At 43.7% G+C, this 25,329-nt stretch overlaps 1 protein-coding gene across 4 annotated transcripts in view; it reads right to left on the bottom strand.

Moving 5' to 3' along the window:
• Window positions 1-25,329, bottom strand: part of LOC123748174 (metalloreductase STEAP4-like) — a 293,870-nt gene that overhangs the window by 182,014 nt on the left and 86,527 nt on the right. For all 4 annotated transcript variants that reach the window (XM_069324221.1, XM_069324217.1, XM_069324222.1 and 1 more), the window contains one exon: window positions 2,844-2,996. In XM_069324221.1, the coding sequence (XP_069180322.1) occupies window positions 2,844-2,996 (153 nt within the window). The remainder of the gene's footprint in view (window positions 1-2,843; window positions 2,997-25,329) is intronic.

Below are 25,329 nucleotides of genomic sequence, written 5' to 3'. Positions count from 1 at the left end.
TTCTCGTTGACAGTGTCTCTAGTGTGTCAACGGTCTATAAATGAGTCTCCACTCTATAAGTGTGTGTGGCGGTAAATTTCAGCTTCTCGTTGATACTGTGTCAAGTGTGTCAACTGTCTATAAGTGTGTGTGTGTGTGTGTGTGTGTGTGTGTGTGTGTGTGTGTGTGTGGCATTATTGTGAAGCTTCTAGCTGATACTGTGTCTAGCAAGGTCGATAACGAAGCGATAGGACCTTACAGTGTACCTATTCCTCAGACATACTCTGGAAGTGACAGCCAGATGTCCCCACGACCCGGGGCATCCCCGCGACCCAGATGGAAAAAGAATTGTGGTTCTGGCAATTTACAAACCCACGCCAAATAACAGGAGACTCAGGCAGGAATATGATGACAACAACAGAGGATGCATGGATGCATTGCAAAGAGCATTAACAGAGGCACACAGAATGAGACCTAAACTGCTAGTCATCAGGGACCTAAATCAGAGACTAACTGAGATACCAGAAATTCCCCAGAGACATGGGAAGGAGGACACAAGAGAAAGGGGAGGAGATACACTAAGGCTATTGGACTTGATCTTCACCAAGAATGAGGAAGACATTGGCAACATGTAATTCCACTGTGAACAAGTGACCATTGTTTCCTGATATTCGACTACATGATCGAACTCAAAACAGAGCTAATAAGACAAGGGGGGGGGGGGGGGGGTTCAGGGAACTGAGAGAAGAGTTTTAAAGAAGATTACATTAAAGTAAGAGAATATCTATGAAGTGTGCAATTGAAGGAGGAACTCAGAGGGATGACGGTTCTGGAAATGACAGACGAAATAAAACTGAGGTGCAAAAAGGCAGAAGAGAGATTCTTACCACGATTAAGGGAAACAATTAAGAGAAATAATAACCCGTGGTTCATTAAGCACTCCTAGGAGCCAAATAAAAAAAGCAGGAGGGAGTAGAGGAAGTACAAAAGGCAAAGGACAGACGTAAACTGGAATAGATGCAAAAGGGCCAAGAATGACTATATAAACATGAGAAGATTGCCAGAGAGAAACTATTGAAATTATATTTTCTCCACAGCAAAGAAACATGAACCTATCATTTTTTATCTTAAGCATAACTATCACAGGTGATCTCTTCTGGAAACTGAGGTCACATGTGACCTCTCCTAGGCATGAAGGTCACATGTAACCTCTCCTGCGCATCACGGTCACATGTGACTTCTCTTTGGCATCATGGTCACCTGTGACCTCTCCTGGGACATAGAGGTCATATGTGACCCATCCTAGAAGTCTGATTTCACGTGAAACTACTCTACCAAAACTCTTGGCGGAATTTACAGGAAAAATGTTGACCTCCCGTTATCCTTGATTCACTGGGCTGCACTCCTGCCGCTGCCTCCATGACCCCCGGGACATAAAACTTTGCAAAGTGTGCCCAGCTCTCTATGTGTGTGTGGCAGTACTGTACAGCTTCTCGTTAATTCTATCTCTAGTGTGTCACCTGTCTATAAGTGTGTGCATCAGTACTGTGCAGCTTCTCGTTGATTGTGTCTCTAAAGTATTGCCGGTCTATAAGTGTGTATTGCTTTACTGTGCAGCTTCTCGTTGATACTGTGTCTAGTGTCACCGGTGTTTACGTGTGTGGCATTACTATGCAGCTTCTCGTTGATATTATCTCTAATGTGGCACCGGTCTATATGTGTGTTTGGCAGTACTGTGCAGCTTCTCGTTGTTACTGTGTCTAGTGTGTCACAGGTCCATATGTGTGTGTGGCAGCTTCTCGTTGATACCTTGTGCAGCTTCTCGTTGATACCTTGTCTCGAGTGTGTCTTCGGTCTATATGTGTGTGTGGCAGTACTGTGTAGCTTCCAGCTGATTCTGTGTCTCTGTGTCTAGCAAGATCGAAAACGAAGTGCTGGGACCTCACTGTGAACACATTCCTCAGCATCAATCTAGAAGTGACCGCCGGATGTCCCCACGACCCGGGGCGTCCGCACGACTCGGAGAGTCCCTGGGAAACGGGGCGTCCAAATGGCCCGGGCCGTCCGCACGACTCAGGGCGTCCCCACGACTCGGGGACGTCCGCACGACTTGGAGAGTCTCCACGACCCGGGGCGTCCCTACGACCCGGGGCGTCCCTACGACCCGGGGCGTCCCTACGACCCGGGGCGTCCCCATGACTCGTGGTGTCCCTACGACCTGGGTGTTCCCGCGACTCGGGGGGTGTTCCCACGACCTGGGGTGTCCCCCACGACTCGTGGTGTCCCCACTACCTGGGGTGTCCCCACGATCCACAGTGTCCCCACGACCCGGGGTGTATTCCTCCTACCTCGTGTTTCCAATCTTTAGCGGAAAATTTTACCAATGGATAAAAGTAATAAAAAAACGGACATAAAGAAAGTATGTGGAAAATATCAAGTGGGATGAGCCAAGTTGATATTAGGAAGCACTTCTTGAGTGTTAGAGCAAGTGGGATGAACTAAAAGTGCAGGTAGTTAAGCTAATTACATGTATAGTTATAAGTGAAGGAATGTTAATAAAACAAGAGGTTAGGGAAGGGAACTATCGGGAGAAAGCGCTAAGCCAATACGAGTAAATAGCACTTGGAAGGGATCGAGATAAGGATTAGAGATAGGAAAGAGGTGGGAAAGGAATGGTACCCAGCCACTTGGACGGTCGGGGATTGAACACCGACCTGCATAGCGAGACTGTCCTTCTACCGTCCAGCCCAAGTGGTTGGGTACCATTGGGTTAGGGAGCCATTGCAGCGACTTATGCTCGGCCCTGTAAGCACAAGCAGGTGAATACATTTTCATTCATTTGCTGTTATTATATAAGTAAGTACCTGTTACTGACGTCGACGAGGATTTTGCCGCTGAGTTCGGTGAAGGGGAGAGTGCTGACGTGCTGAAAGGGCACGGCGAGTATCACCAGATTGCTCTTCTGCAGAGCCTCCGTCTGCGTCATGGTCCTGCCTCCTGCCGCCGCCACCCTCGACCTGCCGGGACAATACAGGGTTAGATACTAGGTCATTGTTGAGCTATATGCAGAGAGAGGCATCAAGCACAAAGATTTTGCCCATCGGTGCCTGTCATAAATCTGGCAAGATTGCTGATGAATTTTGTTGCACCAAGGTGAGAGATCTCAGATCTTGTAAACGAGTTGTTGATCTGGTGGCATTCATATCATCCACTCACTCGAAAACTCAACAGAAAAATTATAAATATTTTGCCGACTTATGCCGACTGCATAGACCAAAACGATCAATCAAACTTGCTGAGAGAATTTTGCAGGAGATAAACCATGATGATATCCCAGTCTCTATAGTGCACAAACTCGTTCAAGACAATCCGATAATATAGGAAACTGATTTCAGCAAAAGGAAGGTTCATTAGCAGAGAAATTTGACAACAGCGGGAACTCTCACACTACAATCAGCACAGCAACAAAATGTTGATGATAATGTGGGCGTGCTGAATCTGGAGTTGCGTCAGGTTCCATCTTCAGCACATGTCCTGCACAGGAGGGTATGTGAGGGAATGGAAAATTACAGCTAGCTTACACATTTTTGATTGAAGAAAGCACCACGCCATTTTGCTTTCAGCGGGTGCACAAGGATGCTCAAGGGTACACGCATTCTAGTTTTCTTAATATGGGAGCTAGATATTTATGGTTAGGAGTCTATCGAGAACAGACGCCCTCAGCTGGTCAGTAAAGGTGCGATGGCTTGTTGTGAAAGGAATTACAGCATTAGCATAAGTTTAAGCTGAAGTTGCTTAGAGACAGCAAGGAACGAGAGGGACTTTGGGCCAGAATCCCTAACGGTTTCCTTCGCCTGTGTAAACATTCCCATGTATGATGTGACGTCACAGGAGTTATGTGACTGAGGGTCAAGATTTCACTGGAAGCGGCACTACTGGGCCTCCAAGATGCTGTTGTCTGATTGGTAACCTCGAAGAACAATGAAGAAGTGTCGAGGGGGGCCGCTAGGAGGTTTCCCGCCCTGGGCAATAATTCTGTGAGCGGCTTTTGATCTTTGAGGACGTGTTCCCTTAATTTTTGCCAGTTACAGAAAATCCCGTCTGAATGCGAGTGTATACATATATATATATATATATATATATATATATATATATATATATATATATATATATATATATATATATATATATATATATATATATACATATATATATATATATATATATATATATATATATATATATATATATATATATATATATATATATATATATGACAATGTGAGACCACGGAGGAAAATGAAACAGGAATTTCCTTAAGTACTTTCGTATATTAAATACATCTTCAGAAGGAAAGTTTCGTATATTAAATTCAGAAGTTTCAGAAGTTTCGTATATTAAATTCATCTTCCTTCTGAAGATGTATTTAATATACGAAAGTACTTAAGGAAATTCCTGTTTCATTTTCCTCCGTGGTCTCACATTGTCATATGTATATATATATATATATATATATATATATATATATATATATATATATATATATATATATATATATATATATATATATATATATATATATATATATATATATATATAACTCACTTTCAGCTTTTTATATATATTTATATATATAAAGCTAAATATATTCAGCTTTTTATATATTTTTATATATATTTTTATATATATATATTTATATATATATATATATATATATATATATATATATATATATATATATATATATATATATATATATATCACCTTCAGCGTTATATATATATAACTCACCTTCAGTTTTTAAAGTAATAAGCTTCAAGTAGAGTATTTAGTGCTGTGAACGCAGTCCTTTCAGCCTTTCAGTTGCATATTGTCCTGGGGACCATTCAGGCTTGTTCGCATATATATATATATATATATATATATATATATATATATATATATATATATATATATATATATATATATATATATATATATATATATATATATGTGTGTGTGTGTGTAATTTATATATCAATCACGGCTATATATCACAGTGTATGTCAATCACGGCTACGCGATTCCGTGGTCAAAATCGGTTACCGCAACGACGCTCAAATGAATATTGACCAAGATAAAAGATACAGTGAAGAGTAACTCCACACGTGTTCACCTGCAGAACAACTGGACTGTAGTTACAAATCTGTGAACATCGTTTTAATCTTAGCGATCCATCAACATATCGCTCACTAAACTGTTGGTTGGAATTAAAGATATAAAATTCCCTGTGAACTAGTCAAAATCCGAGTGAATAACGTAATTTAACGAAATGTTGTGACTTATTTTCCAGCCACTCATTTTTTACTTACCCCGTGGGCTTAACACGTGGTGTCCATCTTGTTATACCACTACCCCACCAGTGGTGGGTGCTCGCCTACTCTCTATACCATAGTCGTGATGCTACGCACACTTTCCTCCCCCACCACCTTGGGGCAAAGGAATCTCACCTTTACAACTCAGAGGCTACCACCATGCGCCAGCCTCCCACAGCCTTCTGTGAACTACGCTACTCCACCACACACGTGTTCCTGGTTCAAGGAATCTAGCACGTGCGGTCCGTGTGCTTGATCTTCAATCAGTGGCAGAGTTTTACAGAGTGTGAGAAAGATTGTTTGAATGTAATCCGGTTATCAACGTGAGCACTTGTCCTTGTGCTGATTCAATTCAGCCTTACACCCTTTTGTTCTCACTAGCCCGCAACAGGAGAGTTACACAGGACGAGGAAGCATAAGTAAGGCAATTAGAGTAAATCTGTGTGATTACTGTAGATTGACTTGAGTGTGTGTAATATTACACTTTCTTCACATATATATATTATTACTGCGAGTTATACTAAATTGAGTGTACTGTAATTGTGCGTTTAAATGGATACCGCCACTGTGCATAGTCATTTCCGTTTATGTACTTTTTCTTTCTCGTTCCAGGAGAAAACCACGTAACAGTAGGACTGTTAATATTGAAAGTCCATACGATCTAACATGAAATATTGAGAGAGAGTTGGAAGTGACCTGACTGGTAGTCTGCGTCATCCCAAGGGATTAGAGCTCATTGTAGACAGCAGCGCTACTTGCCCCCCCCCCCCCGTGTCGAGTCATCGAACTAGGAGAATTATGACGGTATTATAGAACTAGTAGGAATTATTAATCGAGGTTAAGTTCTTATGTTAAAACTAACGTCAATTGAGATTAATGAATAAGTCTTGTATGTTAGCAAAGAAGCATTTGACTTCAGTAAGATCTGAAATAGATAAGACATATTTCGTCACTGGAAAATAGGTACCCTACCAACTTGTTTGTCATGTAAATTAGTGAAATGCAAGTGCTAGTGAATATTGTAATTAGCCTGGCTCGAGTATCTAGATTATTCCCAATTGATTTGGGATAATAAAGTCACCTGTATTAGTGAAGAATACAGGAATTTAGTAGTAATCATTTTCAAAGATTAATCTGGCAACTAGCCTAGGTCAGCGTCTGAGAGGTCAGTAGTGGGGGAGGAAGATTCAGTGTGTTGAGGACATCCTGGGGTCAACATCTCTCAGAGGGCAAGACTGAACAACTTGTCTGCCTGTGGTATTTATGGTAAATGATCTGTGTTCTGGTTAAATTACAGTGTAGAGTCCACATCATTGTAATTAGTAAAGTGTAAGGTAATTAGCAACGTGTTGACTAATTCGTGGTTGTCAAATGATCTAAGTGATCAGCTCAGTGTTAACACAATTCTTTGTGATTTATTGACTGTCAGTGTGACAGTAATTACTCATTGATTGCTAATTATCCAGTGTATAACTAATTTCCGTTGATAAGCAGTGTTTGATTGCCTGGCTGTCTGTGTGGACAGATCTCGATTTAACGTATATTACCCTGCTTTTGATTGGCTCCCCAGGAGACAGTAATTAACGAAATTGTGGTAAACTTGTTGTTTTTATTGCAATAGATTAGATCAATTGTCTTGTGTTTAACACAGTACTGTAACGTCATTGAGTGTTTTGACTGCTACCCAGAGAGACGAGCTTTAATGTGCTTGGTGCACTGAAGACTGTCTCTGTGACGGGTCTGTCTGTTGTGTTTTGTTATTGTTATTTATATTGTTTTGCAGCAGTCGTTAAGCACTTCTACTTGCGTCTGAGTGATCACTCACTGTGATCCACTGTGTTCATGTTGAGGAGCCGCGAGCAGTCTGAACTGAAGTTCGACTATACTGGCTGAATTGTATAGGATTGCTGCGTGCCACTACGGACTTTAAACGTAACGTTAAACCATTGTTGCCTTGTATTGTTATTATTACGTTTTGTGAATGAATGTTATTGTTACCAAACGGCAAGTGTCTATCCACCCACACCTTCAAATACTAGTGTCTCTAGTATTAGACTGCCACGTACTTGAAGCTGATTATACAGCCCGTCCTCCAAACAAAGACCCAAAAGTGATTCCATGCACCCGCCAAACCCCCTGTTTATGAATGAAAACGGTTTACACACAACTCACAATTGATGACGTTCGAACACTTTCGGAACAAGTGCTTCGTTTTGAAGCACTTTCGGTGCTTCACTGACGACTTTTGTTGCAACTACAACGCAATAAATGATTCACCCTTGTACTTCAAATACAAATATCCGCCACCAGAACCTAAATACCTAACCTAACTTAACCTATGCCTATATATGCACAATATGCTAATATATTATAATAGTAATTTATATTTGAGAAAATATGCATTTTGAATGAACAGCATGTACAATTTGTTTAATGTGTCTGTGGGGTTGACCACAGGTGGTAATGGACTTGATTCGAGGAGAGGCTGGATTATATGCTGTTCTGGATACTTCTGGACTCGAACCAATTTCATCGCCACACACACCAATATAAATTTGGTGTGAGATCCCCTAGAGCTACCCTGCCATCAGAAGTTCGTGGAGCTCCACGACCCAGTGGACACATAATGCCAAGGATTTGGACACTGACGGCGGCTCCAGGACACCAATTTCAGTTTTTACAGTAATAAGCTTCAAGCAGAGCACTTAGTGCTGTGAACGCAGTCCTTTCTGACTAAGGTCAATTATATTAGTGTCATCTCCAATAGGTAATAATGTCACAGGGTAGACATAGCCTAAGCTACTCTATCTTTTTGAGGTGTATTTTATTGTCTCAATATGCGTACTTGAACCTGAACTGTCCTTCAGCCACAGTGTCAATTACAAATTTAATGGACTCGCAACATCTACTGCACCCACAATATCTAATGGACCCACAACATCTAATGGACCCACAACATCTACTGGACCCACAACATCTAATGGACCCACAACATCTAATGGACCCACAACATCTACTGGACCCACAACATCTACTGGACCCACAACATCTAATGGACCCACAACATCTACTGGACCCACAACATCTACTGGACCCACAACATCTACTGGACCCACAACATCTACTGGACCCACAACATCTACTGGACCCACAACATCTACTGGACCCACACCGTCTACTGGACCCACAACATCTACTGGACCCACAACATCTAATGGACCCACAACATCTACTGGACCCACAACATCTACTGGACCCACACCGTCTACTGGACCCACAACATCTACTGGACCCACAATATCTAATGGACCCACAACATCTACTGGACCTACAACATCTACTGGACCCACAACATCTACTGGACCCACAACATCTACTGGACCCACAACATCTACTGGACCCACACCGTCTACTGGACCCACAACATCTACTGGACCCACACCGTCTACTGGACCCACAACATCTACTGGACCCACAACATCTACTGGACCCACAACATCTACTGGACCCACAACATCTACTGGACCCACACCGTCTACTGGACCCACAACATCTACTGCACCTACAACATCTACTGGACCCACAACATCTAATGGACCCACAACATCTACTGGACCCACAACATCTACTGCATCTACAACATCTACTGGAACCACAACATCTACTGGACCCACAACATCTACTGCACCTACAACATCTACTGGACCCACAACATCTACTGGACCCACAACATCTACTGGACCCACAACATCTACTGGACCCACAACATCTACTGGACCCACAACATCTACTGGACCTACAACATCTACTGGACCCACAACATCTACTGCACCTACAACATCTACTGGAACCACAACATCTACTGCACCTACAACATCTACTGGACCCACAACATCTACTGCACCTACAACATCTACTGGAACTACAACATCTACTGGAACCACAACATCTACTGGACCCACAACATCTACTGCACCCACAACATCTACTGGGCCCACAACATCTACTGGAACCACAACATTTACTGGACCCACAACATCTACTGGACCCACACCATCTACTGGACCCACAACATCTACTGGACCCACAACATCTACTGAACCCACAACATCTACTGGACCCACAACATCTACTGAACCAACAACATCTACTGGACCCACAACATCTACTGGACCCACAACATCTACTGGACCCACACCATCTACTGGACGCACAACATCTACTGGACCCACAACATCTACTGGACCCACACCATCTACTGAACCCACAACATCTACTGGACCTACAACATCTACTGGACCCACAACATCTACTGGACCCACAACATCTACTGAACCCACAACACCTACTAGACCCACAACATCTACTGGACCCATAACATCTACTGGACCTACAACATCTACTGGACCCACAACATCTACTGGACCCACAACATCTACCGAACCCACAACACCTACTGGACCCAAAACATCTACTGGACCCACAACATCTACTGGACCTACAACATCTACTGGACCCACAACATCTACTGGACCCACAACATCTACCGAACCCACAACACCTACTGGACCCAAAACATCTACTGGACCCACATCTACTGGACCCACAACATCTACTGGACCCACAACATCTACTGGACCCACAACATCTACTGGACCCACAACATCTACCGAACCCACAACACCTACTGGACCCACAACATCTACTGGACCCACATCTACTGGACCCACAACACCTACTGGACCCACAACATCTACTGGACCCACAACATCTACTGAACCCACAACACCTACTGGACCTACAACATCTACTGGACCCACAACATCTACTGGACCCACAACATCTACTGGACCCACAACATCTACTGAACCCACAACATCTACTGGACCCACAACATCTACTGGACCCACAACATCTACTGGACCCACAACATCTACTGGACCCACAACATCTACTGGACCCACAACATCTACTGGACCCACAACATCTACTGGACCCACAACATCTACTGGACCCACAACATCTACTGGACCCACAACATCTACTGGACCCACAACATCTACTGGACCCACACCATCTACTGGACCCACAACATCTACTGGACCCACACCATCTACTGGACCCACAACATCTACTGGACCCACAACATCTACTGGACCCACAACATCTACTGAACCCACAACATCTACTGGACCCACAACATCTACTGGACCCACAACATCTACTGGACCCACAACATCTACTGAACCCACAACATCTACTGGACCCACAATATCTACTGGACCCACAACATCTACTGGACCCACAACATCTACTGGACCCACACCATCTACTGGACCTCATCAACAAAATCAGTGTCGTCATGAAGAACCTCAGCATCATTCTGATCAATAAGCTCAGCATCAAATGAACAAATTCACAAGGCCGTGATGAGGGTTCGAACCTACTACCGGGATGATCCGAGATCAGCCTTAGACAACTGCGTCACGACATTGTCAAAAGAATTGTAACCGGGAAAAGCTGGATCCGCAGAGGCTGCAGGATCCGTGTGAGGGCAGTAGCAATCCCGATTGCAATTCTATTGGCCATGTTGTGGCTCAGTCGACTAAGTTGCATTTGGGATCATCCTGGACGTATGTTCGAATCCTTATCACGGCCCTTGTGGTTTTATTCATTTGATGTAACTCACTATTGTGATTCCTATGTGAACACTTCTCAAAACCGTTTTGGAGGCAACATATCACGACCATTCTGAAGCACACGTGTCAAGACCATCCTGGAGCACATGTGTCAAGACCGTCCTGGAGTACACGTGTCACAACCCGTTCTCGCAAATTCGTAAAGTCAATATTGACTTATTAACTACGTGCATAGGTGATATACTAAACATAATAGATACCCCTAAAAAGATTCATAGAAAACACCGACCTTACCTAACCTTGTTAGTATCTTAAGATAAGCATCTTATTGCTTCGTAATTACAATTATTACTTAACCTATACCTATTATAGGTTAGGACAATAATTGTAATTACGAAGCAATAAGATCCTTATCTTAAGATACTAACAAGGTTAGGTAAGGTCGGTGTTTTCTATGAATCTTTTTAGGGGTATCTATTATGTTAAGTATGTCACCTATGCACATATTTATTAAGTCAATATTGACTTATTAAATTTGCGAGAACGGGTTGCGTGTCAAGACCGTCCTGAAGCACACATGTCAAGACCGTCCTGGAGCACATGTGTCAAGACCGTCCTGAAGCACACATGTCAAGACCGTCCTGGAGCACATGTGTCAAGACCGTCCTGAAGCACACATGTCAAGACCGTCCTGGAGCACATGTGTCAAGACCGTCCTGGACCACATGTGTTGGAAATTTCCAACACTAATAAACTACTATTGTATTATAATACATCATCATCATTATATACTAACTACATTAGTTATTACTTTCACTAACGGTAGTGTAAACATAAATTAAACCATTTCATCTGCGTATTAGTGCTAGAATTCTCATGAAATCGAGTAGCAAAATTGCGTCAGATAATGTCTAGTTAGACACGCTTATTACCAATGTGTTAGAGAATTGAATGTAGTTCTCTAAAATTATCAGTATTCCGTGTAATAATTACCTACGGATAATATGACTCCCGATAATCTAAAACCGAGAGTTATTAGCTGAAATTATTGTCAAGTAGCAGTTTTATCTGTTACGTACGAATGCTATGAAGAATAAAAATCTTCTCCATTTCTCGTTTAGCACCATTAAACGAGAATATGATAATATTTAAGTCCCTATAATTGCAACCCAGTTCTCATTAACGTATTACATCCATAATTACACGGAAAAGAATTATCCGTGATTAATAATTTCTGTGGTGAATGCGAGAGACGGGTTGAGGGAGGACAGAGACGCCATTGTACACGAGGCATCCCTGGCGAGACACGTGGTAGTGACTGGGGAGGTTTATCGACAAGAATTACGTTGATACCCGTTCAATAGTCGACAGTTACCTATTCACGTGTTCTACAGTGCCCTGCCAGTTAATAACGTATCAACAATTGAAGCCACGACCTATAATTACACGTACACAGCAGTGGAAGTCTGGGACTGGCTGACGCTGTTTCGGCAGACCTTAGTATTTGATACGCTCATGTTAAGTATACCATTCTCATTTGATGCATCATCCTAGATTGTATATTTGTGGGTAGTCTGTCGTTATACAGCATGGATACCTAATACACAATGTTAGTTTATTTTCCACATTTTCTCCGTTTCATGAATATTTGAAATAATTCGTAGCCTAATCAAATGCTACTTAAATTTCTCTGATTTTAGCGTGTATACGAGGAGTCGACAGGTTGTTTCTCTTCATTCGTGACATTCACCTCGGGTTCTTTCTTTATTGGGATCCTGTAGCCACGAGGACGAATGACAAAATGGCGTTACAGAAATCGTCTTACAGATAAGACATTTATTTCGTACAAATTTATCTAAGATTATTACTGATTTTCATATAATTCATATAGGATCTTTACATTGAATAAATTATTGTCAGAAATGATGATTTGGTAATTAATGTGTTTTGCTCTGACTGTTGCTCAGTAATTCATAATCTTTAATATTCATAATTTGAGTTATCATATCTTTGAATCTATTGTAGTTTAGATTTACTATGTTATTAACTCAACAATGAACTAGTGACTAACCACACTGGTTCCTCGATATATATGAACTTCTAGAAATATCCTCCCCCCCCCCCAATATTGATATTTGAGGCTTTGACTTTATTTAATTAATAATACAGTCTATTCATTATTTTCAAGAGATTATTCATTTAATTATTTTCCATAGACACTGGTTCTCTAGTGTCATTCTATTGATCACTTTTACTCGTTTTCCCTCTTTTCTCAAAAGTGGGTGGTCCTTCGAATATTTAAATACAATAAGCAAATAATTGAATATATGAGTCAAGCCCCAGAAATCCAACAACATGTGTCAAGACCGTACTGGAGCACATGTGTCAAGACCGTCTTGGAGCACACTTGTCAAGACCGCCCTGGTGCACCCGTGTCAGGACAGTCTTGAAGCACACATGTCAAGACCGTCCTGAAGCACACGTGTCAAGACCGCGTTGGAGCACACTTGTCAAGACCGTCCTGAAGCATACGTGTGAAGACCGTCCAGGAGCACACGTATCAAGACCGTCCTGAAGCACACATGTCAAGACCGTCCTGGAGCACACGTGTCAAGACCGTCATGGAGCACACGTGTCATGATCGGCCTAAAGCACACATGTCAAGACCGCCCTGGAGCACACGTGTCAAGACAGTCCAGAAGCACACGTGTCAAGACCGTCCTGGAGCACACATGTCAAGACCGTCCTGAAGCACGCGAGTAAAGACCATCCTGGAGCACACATGTCAAGATTTCCTAGAGCACACATGTCAAGACCGTCCTGGAGCTAACATGTCAAGGCCGTCCTGGAGCACACATGTCAAGACCGTCCTGGAGCACACATGTCACGACCATCTTGGAGCACTCATGTCAAGACCGTCCTGGAGCACACTTGTCAAGACCATTCTAGAGGACACTTGTCAAGACCGTCCTGGAGCACACGTGTCAAGACTGTCCTGGAACTCACGTGTCAAGACCGTTCTGGAGTACACATGTCAAGACCATCCTGGAGCACACTTGTCAAGATCATCCTAGAGGACACTTGTCATGACTGACCTGGAGCGCACATGTCAAGACCATCCAGGAGAACACTTGTCAAGACCGTCCTGGAGCACCATGTCAAGACCATCCTGGAGCAAACTTGTCAAGACCGTCCTGGAGCACACTTGTCAAGACCGTTCTAGAGCACAATTGTCAAGACCGTCCTGGAGCACACATGTCAAGACCGTCCTGGAGCACACATGTCAAGACCGTCCTGGAGCACACATGTCAAGACCGTCCTGGAGCACACTTGTCAAGACAGTCCTGGAGCACACTTGTCAAGATCATCCTGGAGCACACTTGTCAAGACCGTCCTGGAGCACACTTGTCAAGACCCTCCTGGAGCACACTTGTCAAGACCATCTTGGAGCCCACTTGTCAAGACCGTCCTGGGGCACACTTGTCAAGACCGTCCTGGAGCACACTTGTCAAGACCATCTTGGAGCCCACTTGTCAAGACCGTCCTGGAGCCCACTTGTCAAGACCGTCCTGGAGCACACTTGTCAAGACCGTCTTGGAGCCCACTTGTCAAGACCCTCCTGGAGCACACTTGTCAAGACCCTCCTGGAGCACACTTGTCAAGACCCTCCTGGAGCACACTTGTCAAGACCATCCTGGAGCCCACTTGTCAAGACCGTCCTTGAGCACACTTGTCAAGACCCTCCTGGAGCACACTTGCCAAGACCATCCTGGAGCCCACTTGTCAAGACCGTCCTGGAGCACACTTGTCAAGACCGTCTTGGAGCCCACTTGTCATGACCGTCCTGGAGCACACTTGTCAAGACCGTCCTTGAGTACCCTTGTCAAGACCGTCTTGGAGCACACTTGTCAAGACCATCTTGGAGCCCACTTGTCAAGACCGTCCTGGAGCACGCAGGTCAAGACCGTCCTGGAGCTCACATGTCAAGACCATCCTGGAGCACACTTGTCAAGACCATCCTGGAGCACACGTGTCAAGACCGTCCTGGGGCACACGTCTCAAGACCGTCCTGGAGCACACTTGTCAAGACCGTCCTGGAGCACACGTGTCAAGACCGTCTTTGAGCCCACTTGTCAAGACCGTCCTGGAGCACACTTGTCATGTCCGTCCTGAAGCCACTTGACAAGACCGTCCTGGAGCACACTTGACAAGACCGTCCTAGAGCACACTTGTCAAGACCGTACTATCATTTCGGAGATGTGCACAGGGTGTGCATAAAAGCATATCTTCTCTGATAGTGGAGATAGACAGGCGAAATTACATCTCTTTCGAAAGGGGATGCCTTCAGCATTTCAGTGAAGTAACTCTCGTCGTCATAGGTAGTCTTAGTGAATAGTTACTGGTTTCCTCTGAATTCTGTAACTTTGACCATGGCAACAGAGAGAGAGAGAGAGAGAGAGAGAGAGAGAGAGAGAGAGAGAAGGGAAGGGGGACCATCTCAGGTACCCGGTCGGCCGAGCGGACAGCACGCTGGGTTTGTGATCCTGTGGTCCCGGGTTCGATCCCAGGTGCCGGCGAGAAACATTGGGCAGAGTTTCTTTCACCCTATGCCCCTGTTACCTAGCAGTAAAATAGGTACCTGGGTGTTAGTCAGCTGTCACGGGCTGCTTCCTGGGGATGGAGGACCGGGCCGCAGGGACACTAAAAAAAGCGCCGAAATCATCTCAAGATAACCCGACGGTTCCCCTTGCTGGTGACGTGACGTCATCAACATCACCTGCCGGCACCCCTCTCATTGGTAGTGGTACTATTAGGTCTAGGCCTCCCACGCGCTGATTGGTCGAGCGCTTGACACCAAAGGAGCCGGTGCCTGGGTTCTCGCGACACAAACGCCGCTGGCGTGAGATTCCCGCCCTCAGGGAAAATTCTGTGTTGAGGAGGTGTGCTGTCGAGACGTAGGGAGATTAGGGTCTTGGCCAAGACCTTGGTTACTCGCGTCCATATCAACCTGCAGCCAGCCTAAGTTGACTCTACGCCATCCCACGCTGCTGTTGCAGAATCCTGCAGCGACAGGATGCTGCTAGTGGTAAAGATTACGAAGATACGTGAGAGACTGACATAGCCACCACATGTGCTACCCGCAGGAGAAATTGGACTGTGACCTAGCAATCTTGTGTTATCGACATCACCGTGAGCAATCCGTCATTTTATTGTTCAATAACAGTGAGAAATATGAATCAGGAAGCGATTTTATGTGTTTGAGTGAAGATCGTGTGTAAATCTTCAATACTGTAAGCGTGGACTTAGATTATTTCCCATCCTCGCCATTGTGTTCCTGGCATCCCTCGGGGCACCCCTATATATATATACATTCGTACATATATTCCAGCGTGCATTCATTCAGCCTTCAGCAATATATTAACCTTGTGCATAAAACCGGTGGTTATAAGTGAGCGTGCATCCACCCAGTTATTGGTGGGAGAGTTCAGCCATTCTCGACCTTAGTGACGAGCGCGCGGCGATCTCACCCGGCCACCCTTGGCTAGGGCAGGGTGCACACCTCGTCTCACGCCTGCCGCACCTCGTGCCTTGCCTGCTATGCAGCCACGCTGCATCTCGCTGTCTCTGAGCGCAGCATCCTACCTCAACCTCCACCTCACTCCGTCATCCCTGGCTTGTGTTTCAATAAACAGTTGGGGGTAGTGAGTGTGATTGCTTGTGAGTGTGTCGTACCGGTATAAATTAACATGAGTACTCGAACACTATTTTCTCTCTATCTGTCGTACATGCAAAATTCCTTGTGTTAACAATGGGTATTGAATGGAAGTGATTGTAGAAAGCCTATTGGTCCATATTTCTTGATGCTTCTATATTGGAGCGGAGTCTTGAGGTGGGTAGAATATAGTTGTGCATTAATTGGCTGTTGATTGCTGGTGTTGACATCTTGATGTGTAGTGCCTCGCAGACATCAAGCCGCTTGCTATCGCTGTATCTATCGATGATTTCTGTGTTGTTTACTAGGATTTCTCTGTCAGCCAATTAATGCACAACTATATTCTACCCACCTCAAGACTCCGCTCCAATATAGAAGCATAAAGAAATATGGACCAATAGGCTTTCTACAATCACTTCCATTCAATACCCATTGTTTCGTGTTCTGTCTTGTGTTTAGGAATTTAATACCCTATTAATACCACCTCACCCCATCCACCTCACTCAAATGTAGATATGAACAAATCGAAGATGTGTAAGTTCTATTCAGTTGTGTATGTGTAAACTAAAGTCTTTGAAAATGTAATAAGTTTTACGAAACGCGCTCAAGTGTCGCGTCAGACTAGAAATAAAAATGAATTTTGGAGAATTGATTTTTGAATTACCACCAACAGTGAAAAGAAACGTACGAAAGATGGAGAAAATTTGTGTTAGAATTATTAATCTTACTTTTTCGGTCATATTTAATAATATATGTCTACAGGAAAGACTGATACCAAAATATACTAATATATATATATATATATATATATATATATATATATATATATATATATGATGTGTATTAATTTTAAGTGCCAACCTCTAAAAGAGGTAGGATAATTGCCTAGTGATTGCAGAATTTTACCCCAGGCGCCGGCGAGAAACAATGGGCTGAGTTTCTTTCACCTTTTGTCCCTCTTACCTAGCAGTAAAATAGGTTCCTGGGTGTTAGTCAGCTGTCATGGGCTGCTTCCTGGGGGTGGAGGCCTGGTCGAGGACCGGTCCGCGGGGACACTAAAGCCCCGAAATCATCTCAAGATAACTTCAAGACAGGCTACTACATCAGTACTTGCTCGCAATTTGTGAGCCAGTGATATCCAATTAACAAGTCACCATGACTAATCCTCAGAAAGTAAAACGTGCTTTAGAAGTACGTAAACGTCAACTGACAAGAGATCTCGACCAATATGAACAGTTGTTATATATGCCTGTAATTAGTTATCGTCGGTTGAAAATCACACTATTACTTATTTAAATTCAATTGCATCTATTGAAAGTAGGTTATCTTGAGATGTAAATAAGAAATCTTACCAAAATTAGATCCATGACTACGACATAGTAATTGAAGACTTCAAAGCATTCCTGTCAGACCTAGCACAATATGAAGAAAAAACTCAAAGCCAGGTTGGAGCACCTACACAAGATAATTGATTTAGAGCAAACAGCCAGTATATCAAATAAAGTAGATAATATTATGGATGATCTGGCTCCTTTTGATAATAAATGTCAAGCCAGATTAGATCCTTTAATCAACGAGGATAAAGCCTCACCCAGGTCAGCATCACCCAATATTATACCACCAGAAATTAAACAGTTCTCAGACAAGTTATCCACAATCTCTGTGGATTCTGAAAACCCAATATCTGAGGCTACTAAGTTAACATGCCTCCGAACTAAAATTAAAGGTGAAGGTGAACCAGAAGTAGAAAATGTAAATGAAAATAGCGACAGCACTAATTTCCCAGTCCAGCTTCCTAGGGATAATGCTGGCAATGAAAAAACTGTTATACATTTAGTACTGCAATTGCTGGACTTACCTCAACCTGATCAGACTGCTGACTCATTACAATCCTTCAGCATAGAGTTTGAGTCACTACTGAGAACATTCAGTCTTAAGATTGACATAACCACTAGTGAATGGATGATCAAAGTAGTCCTTCAACGAAAATTGTCCAGCGATATACTAAATGAATTATACGCACATAACATAACACCATCCTGACAGTACAGGACATCACTGAAGGTTTGCGTTCCATCATAGATAAACGAAGTGCAAATGAGGATGTTAAAGCCTCTTGCAAGCCTTCAGAAATATAAAATAATAGTCAATTAAAGGGTAAAATAACTACCCCAAATGAACATCAACCAATTACTTTCACACCAAGTTGAAGAAAATCTGACAATGCAGCAGAATCCTCCAAGCCTACAGTTACTAGTTCACCCAAACCGATAACTTCCAAGCGTGCAGTAGGCTGGGGGACATGTATGTTCTGCAAAAATAAACATTCAACATACCGTTGTACCAATTATCCAGTCATCGTATTATGCGACTCCAGAAATTAGGGAGATGTGCAAGGTGTCTCAAGTCACACAACATAGACTATTGTGATACCCAATTCTACACCTGCAACAGGTGAAAAAGAGGTAAACACCATGCCGCACTGTGCAAACATAGGAAATTAACGTATTCCAGACCGAAGGTGGAAAATAGCATTCCCACCACAGTACAGTACTGCAAGGTGCAACAAACAATTAGTGTCCAATCAGCAAAGTCCAAAGGTAATACGACTTTGAATACTGCCCAAATTACCATCCAGAATAAGAGAGCCTAGGTCCATACCTGTTGGTTGTTTGACCAAGGGTCCCAGAGAACATATGTCACTAAAAAGTTGGCAGATGAACTACAATTAAGGCCTGTAGCCCAGACGACAATCAATATCTCAGGGTTTCTAACAGATACAGGACCTCAAGTCTACAAGGTTGTACGTTTAGGCAGCTACGTCTGTCAAGAACAAGCCATTGTGGTAGACAAAATTCTAGCAGACCTACAAGTACAAGGTCTGGGAGCAACTGCCAAATTCCTGAGAAATAGAGGAATAAAATTGGAAGATAATATTAAGTCTGATCACCTCGCCGATTTCGGAATCCATGTAGGTTCAGATTACTACCATCGATTCATCGGTAGCCCTACTAAATATCAGGGCATAACCGTGCTAAATTCTGCCAGAGGCAAATCCTCAGGCACAGTATTAAGCCTGAGCAGGTAAACAATACCAGTAGAAATCTAAATTTGTCAGCTGATTATATTTCTCCAGTAGCATTATACTAAGGAGATTACAGCTGACTGACAACAGAGGTTGATCTTAATATCATCCATTAAAGCTGAAGATGAGTTCATGAAGCTTCAGTGGCAAATCAGTGAACAGTAGCCTAAACAGCAACAAGTCACTGCGATCAATGTCACTGAACCCACTGCAGTCTCAGAACCATACTTGAGTTTAATGATGGACTATTCAAGCCTCTGAATCAATTAACTAAATTAAACCCCAATAAATCTGATGACTGATTTTGATACATTTATTATATAATCAAGATGAATTCCATGTGCCTCAGTGTTTATATATCAGTGACCAGTTACCTGAACAAGTTTCAAGTTATTATAACTAACAGCACTGATCTCATTGCAGTCCCTGAATCATACTTGACTGTAGTACTTGATTACATTCAGTCCTCTGGGGTAAATAATATGTAATTAGGCTAGAATTTTAGCCTCCCAAGAGTTAACAGGGAAATGAAATTGCATTAGACTTCTAACTCTTGCAACTCGAGTACGGGACATCCATCCTGTACAAACAGACACACAAATGTGTGATTACTAACTACTAACATCAAATTAATCTAATAATTCGAAGGAGGAGAATCAGTGTTCATCTGTTCTGAATAGGACTTCGAACCGTGAGCAGCCCCCTCAGAATTATGTCGGAAAACCCGACACCATATACTAATATCAAATACAATATACAGATAATATGGTTGCTGTTGTATACACATGTTAACCCATATAAAATGTAGCTTATAGTGGAGTTTTCCATCAATAGAAAATGGGATATCCTTGCCACACAGTGCTATAAATTCACCAGCTATTCTGTTGGGAATTATTCTTAAATACATTAGTCTTTGGACTTATAACATAATAAAAATATCTCATTTGAGTTAACTTAATTCACAGTATAACAGCCATTGTTGTTTGACCAGAGTCTCTGGGAAGCAAATTCAGCTCTTATAATTTTCTTGGACGAAGTATTATGGAGAACAAATTAGTGCTTCCTCCATCATCAACACGCAGTCAACATCTAAAGGGAAGTGTCTTACCGAAACCAATTTATCTAATAATTTCCGGTCAGTTAATGTTAGGTAGATAATGCTAACCGGTAGGGCGGACCGGTTAGCATGAGAAATAGCGTCTAAATATTAGAAGAAGAAGAGGAAACAAAAATTATTCGTGGTACATCAGTTACTTGGGTGATGGATGCTAGCCTCTCACGAGGATTATTTGGTGTCTAAATCCTAGTTACACCTGGTGGACTAGGCCTACATTACAATAAGAAAGGCACCTCAATTTATTTACTAATATATGTAGTTTAATACTGTAGTTTGATTGGCTGCATATATATAAATTTAATAAAAACCCCACCCTAATGTGTAAGGATTGATCTGTGAGAATACTGCTGAAATACAGTCCGCTAAACATCATACAAAATGCTATCGAAATATATAAATTAATTAAAATATACATTCTATATAAATTCATATATATTAAATATATATAAATCTCACAGGTCAGTTCCCACATAACGACAGTCCATTAATATTGGCTCACATGTCAATACTGGAGCACACTTGTCAAGACTGTCCTGGAGCCCACTTGTCAAGACCGTACTGGAGCCCACTTGTCAAGACTGTCCTGGAGCCCACTTGCCAAGACTATCCTGCAGCCCACTTGTCAAGACTGTCCTGGAGCCCACTTGTCAAGACCGTCCTGGAGCACACTTGTCAATACCGCCCTGGAGCACACTTGACAAGACTGTCCTGGAGCCCACTTGTCAAGACCATCCTGGAGCAAAGTTGTCATGACCGTACTGGAGCCCACTTGTCAAGACTGTCCTGGAGCCCACTTGCCAAGACTATCCTGCAGCCCACTTGTCAAGACTGTCCTCCTGGAGCCTACTTGTCATGACTGTCCTGGAGCCCACTTGTCAAGACTGTAATGGAGCCCACTTGTCAAGACCGTCCTGGAGCACACTTGTCAATACCGTCCTGGAGCACACTTGTCAATACCGTCCTGGAGCACACTTGTCAAGACTGTAATGGAGCCCACTTGTCAAGACTGTCCTAGAGCACACTTGTCAAGACCGTCCAGGAGCACACTTGTCAAGACCGTTCTGGAGCACAATTGTCAAGACCGTCCTGGAGCACACTTGTCAAGTCCGTCCTAGAGCACACTTGTCAAGACCGTTCTGGAGCACACTTGTCAAGACCGTCCTGGAGCACACTTGTCAAGACCGTCCTGGAGCACACTTGTCAAGTCCGTCCTAGAGCACACTTGTCAAGACCGTTCTGGAGCACACGTGTCACGACCGTCCTGGAGCACGCTTGTCAAGACCGTTCTGGAGCACACTTGTCAAGACTGCCCTGGAGCCCACTTGTCAAGACTGTATTACAGTACAGCACACTTGTCAAGACCGTCCTGGAGCACCCTTGTCAAGAGCGTCCTGAAGCACACTTGTCAAGACCATCCTGGAGCACACTTGTCAAGACTGTCCTGGAGAACACTTGACAAGACCGTCCTGGAGCACACTTGTCAAGACCGTCCTGGAGAACACTTGTCAAGACTGTAATGGAGCCCACTTGCCAAGACTGTCCTAGAGCACACTTGTCAAGACCGTCCTGGAGCACACTTGTCAAGACCGTTCTGGAGCACAATTGTCAAGACCGTCCTGGAGCACACTTGTCAAGACCGTTCTGGAGCACACGTGTCACGACCGTCCTGGAGCACACTTGTCAACACTGTCCTGGAACACACATGTCATAAGACCATCCAGGAGCACACTTGTCAAGACCGTCCTGGAGCTCACATGTCAAGATCACCCTGGAGCACACTTGTCAAGACTGTCCTGGAGCCCACTTGTCAAGGCCGTCCTGGAGAACACTTGTCAAGACCATCCTGGAGCACACGTGTCCTGGAGCCCACTTGTCAAGACCGTCCTGGAACCCACTTGTCAAGACTATCCTAGAGTAACTTGTCAAGACTATCCTAGAGCAACTTGTCAAGACCGTCCTAGAGAACACTTGTCAAGACCATCCTGGAGCACACTTGTCAAGACTGTCCTGGAGCCCACTTGTCAAGACCGTCCAGGAGAACACTTGTCAAGAACATCCTGAAGCACACGTGTCAAGACCATCCTGGAACTCTCTTGTCAAGACCGTCCTGGAGCCCACTTGTCAAGACTATTCTAGAGCACCTTGTCAAGACCGACCTCGAGAGCACTTGTCAAGACCATCCTGGAGCATAGTTTTCATGACCGTCCTGGAGCCCACTTGTCAAGACCATCCTGGACTCAGGGCACTGAAAGCTATGACCTGGAATGGACATGGAGCCTCTATTGCTGTGCTCAAAATGATGTACACAGCCTATGTGCGCTCCGTCATAGACTATGCCGCACCAGTTCTGTGCACCTACTCCCAAAGCGATATGAAAAGGCTTGAAAGCATTTAAAATGAAGCCATGACAATCATTCTTGGAGTTCCAAGAACTGCCAAAACGTCTAATCTACGAGAGGAGTTGTCCCTTCTAAGTGTTAAAAGCAGAATTCAGGAGCTGAATGCTAAGCTTGCAATTAGGATAGCTAGAGATCCCCATTACAATGATATTGCTAAGAAAAAACTGAGCTCTGTGCTACATTCAGGGGGAAACAGGAGAAGCAAAAAATGGCATCACAGATCAGTCTGCTACCTCGAAGAGCTTCACCTGCTTGAGCAAGCCCGTGAGCTCCTGCCTGTAGAGAGGTTACCTCCCTGGCGGGATGACTCATGCAAGATCATCATCAATGAAATGGCAATGAAAAAATCCAACATGTTATCACAAGAAATGAGGCACAAGTATCTCGAGGAAAAGCCGGAGATGAACTAGATCAAATCTACACTGACGGGTCATCTAATCCTGTCAATGGCAGGGTTGGTGCAGCATACACGGTAATCAAGGATAATACTTTCCAACGCAGAAATGAAGAAAAAGCACGTATTAAGAACTATGCCTCTTCAACGCAAGCAGAGCTAACTGCCAATGTTATGGCGCTAAGGTTTCTTGAACGGAACACTAATGGTGCAGTGATTTGCACCGATTCAAAGGCAGCACTACAAAGCCTAAGTAAAAATCGGGCAGAAAATCTTGCAATAGTTGCAGAAATTAAGAGAGCAGTGAGAGTACTTACCAATCAGGGAAGAGTCATCAAGTTTCTGTGGATCCCCTCCCATGTTGGGATATGTGGGAATGAACGAGCAGATATGCTGGCTGCTGAAGGCGCTGAAGGAGACCATATTGAATACTTCATACCAAAGACTCTACTACAAATTAGAGGTATTGTCAGGCAACATCACCGTGACAAGGTAATTGAGGAAAGGAGGATAGAAGCACAAACCAGCAAATCTGTACGATGGTACAACATGGTTGCAGCTGGCAATCCCAATCATTATGGCCGAAGAGGAGGAGGACGAGGGAGAGAATCAGTAATAGCGAGAATCCGTCTTGGACACAAATATCCATGGAGATATGGAATGGAAACAACAGTTGATCAGCGAAGTTGCAGAATCTGTGGTGAGAGTGATGGACACCGCCTTGACCACTATCTACGTGAATGTGAACACCTGAGAGAAATCAGAAATATGTGCAGAATAATAAACCCAACATTGTTTGAGTTAGGAAAACACTATTTGTCAAATATTGATAATGTTCTTAAAATATTTCCCCATTTTGCACCCGCAAGATAACATAAGCTTTTAAGGGTTGATAGATGTTAATCTTCTTGTTTGAGGAGCTGGTCACTTGAGACAGTTCAGCAAGTCCCAGCTGTGTCTGGGTACAAGTGACAGGATGAACAACCCAGCGGGTTTTCTTCCTACTGGGGAGTGTTGTACATGCTGCTATGGCGGTGTGTCCACTCACAAGATGAGTGGCGCTGCCCAGTAAACTCGCCCCTTGGGGCAAAATTAAAAAAAAAAGCCATCCTAGAGCATACTGGTCAAGACCATCCTGGAACAAACTTGTCAAGACCGTCTTGGAGCAAACTTGTCAAGACCGTCTTGGAGCAAACTTGTCAAGACCGTACTAGAGCACACTTGTCAAGACCATCCTGGAGTAAACTTGTCAAGACCCTCCTGGAGCACACTTGTCAAGACCGTCCTGGAGAACACTTGTCAAGACCGTCCTGGAGCACACATGTCAAGACCGTCCAGGAGCACACTAGTCAAGACGTCCTGGAGCACACGTGTCAAGACCGTCCTGGAACTCACCTGTCAAGACCGTCCTGGAGCACACATGTCAAGACCATCCTCGAGCACACTTGTCAAGACCGTCCAGGAGCACACTAGTCAAGACGTCCTGGAGCACAATTGTCAAGACCGTCCTGGAACTCACATGTCAAGACCATCAAGGAGCACACTTGTCAAGACCGTCCCGGAGCACACATGTCAAGGCCGTATTGGAGCATACTTGTCAAGACCATCATAGAGCACACTTGTCAAGACCGTCCTGGAGCCTACTTGTC

Source organism: Procambarus clarkii, chromosome 2 (genome assembly GCF_040958095.1).
Source record: "Procambarus clarkii isolate CNS0578487 chromosome 2, FALCON_Pclarkii_2.0, whole genome shotgun sequence".
NCBI lineage: Eukaryota > Metazoa > Arthropoda > Malacostraca > Decapoda > Cambaridae > Procambarus > Procambarus clarkii.
Note: the sequence above shows the minus strand (reverse complement) of the source record. Positions and strands in the feature narration are given on the sequence as shown.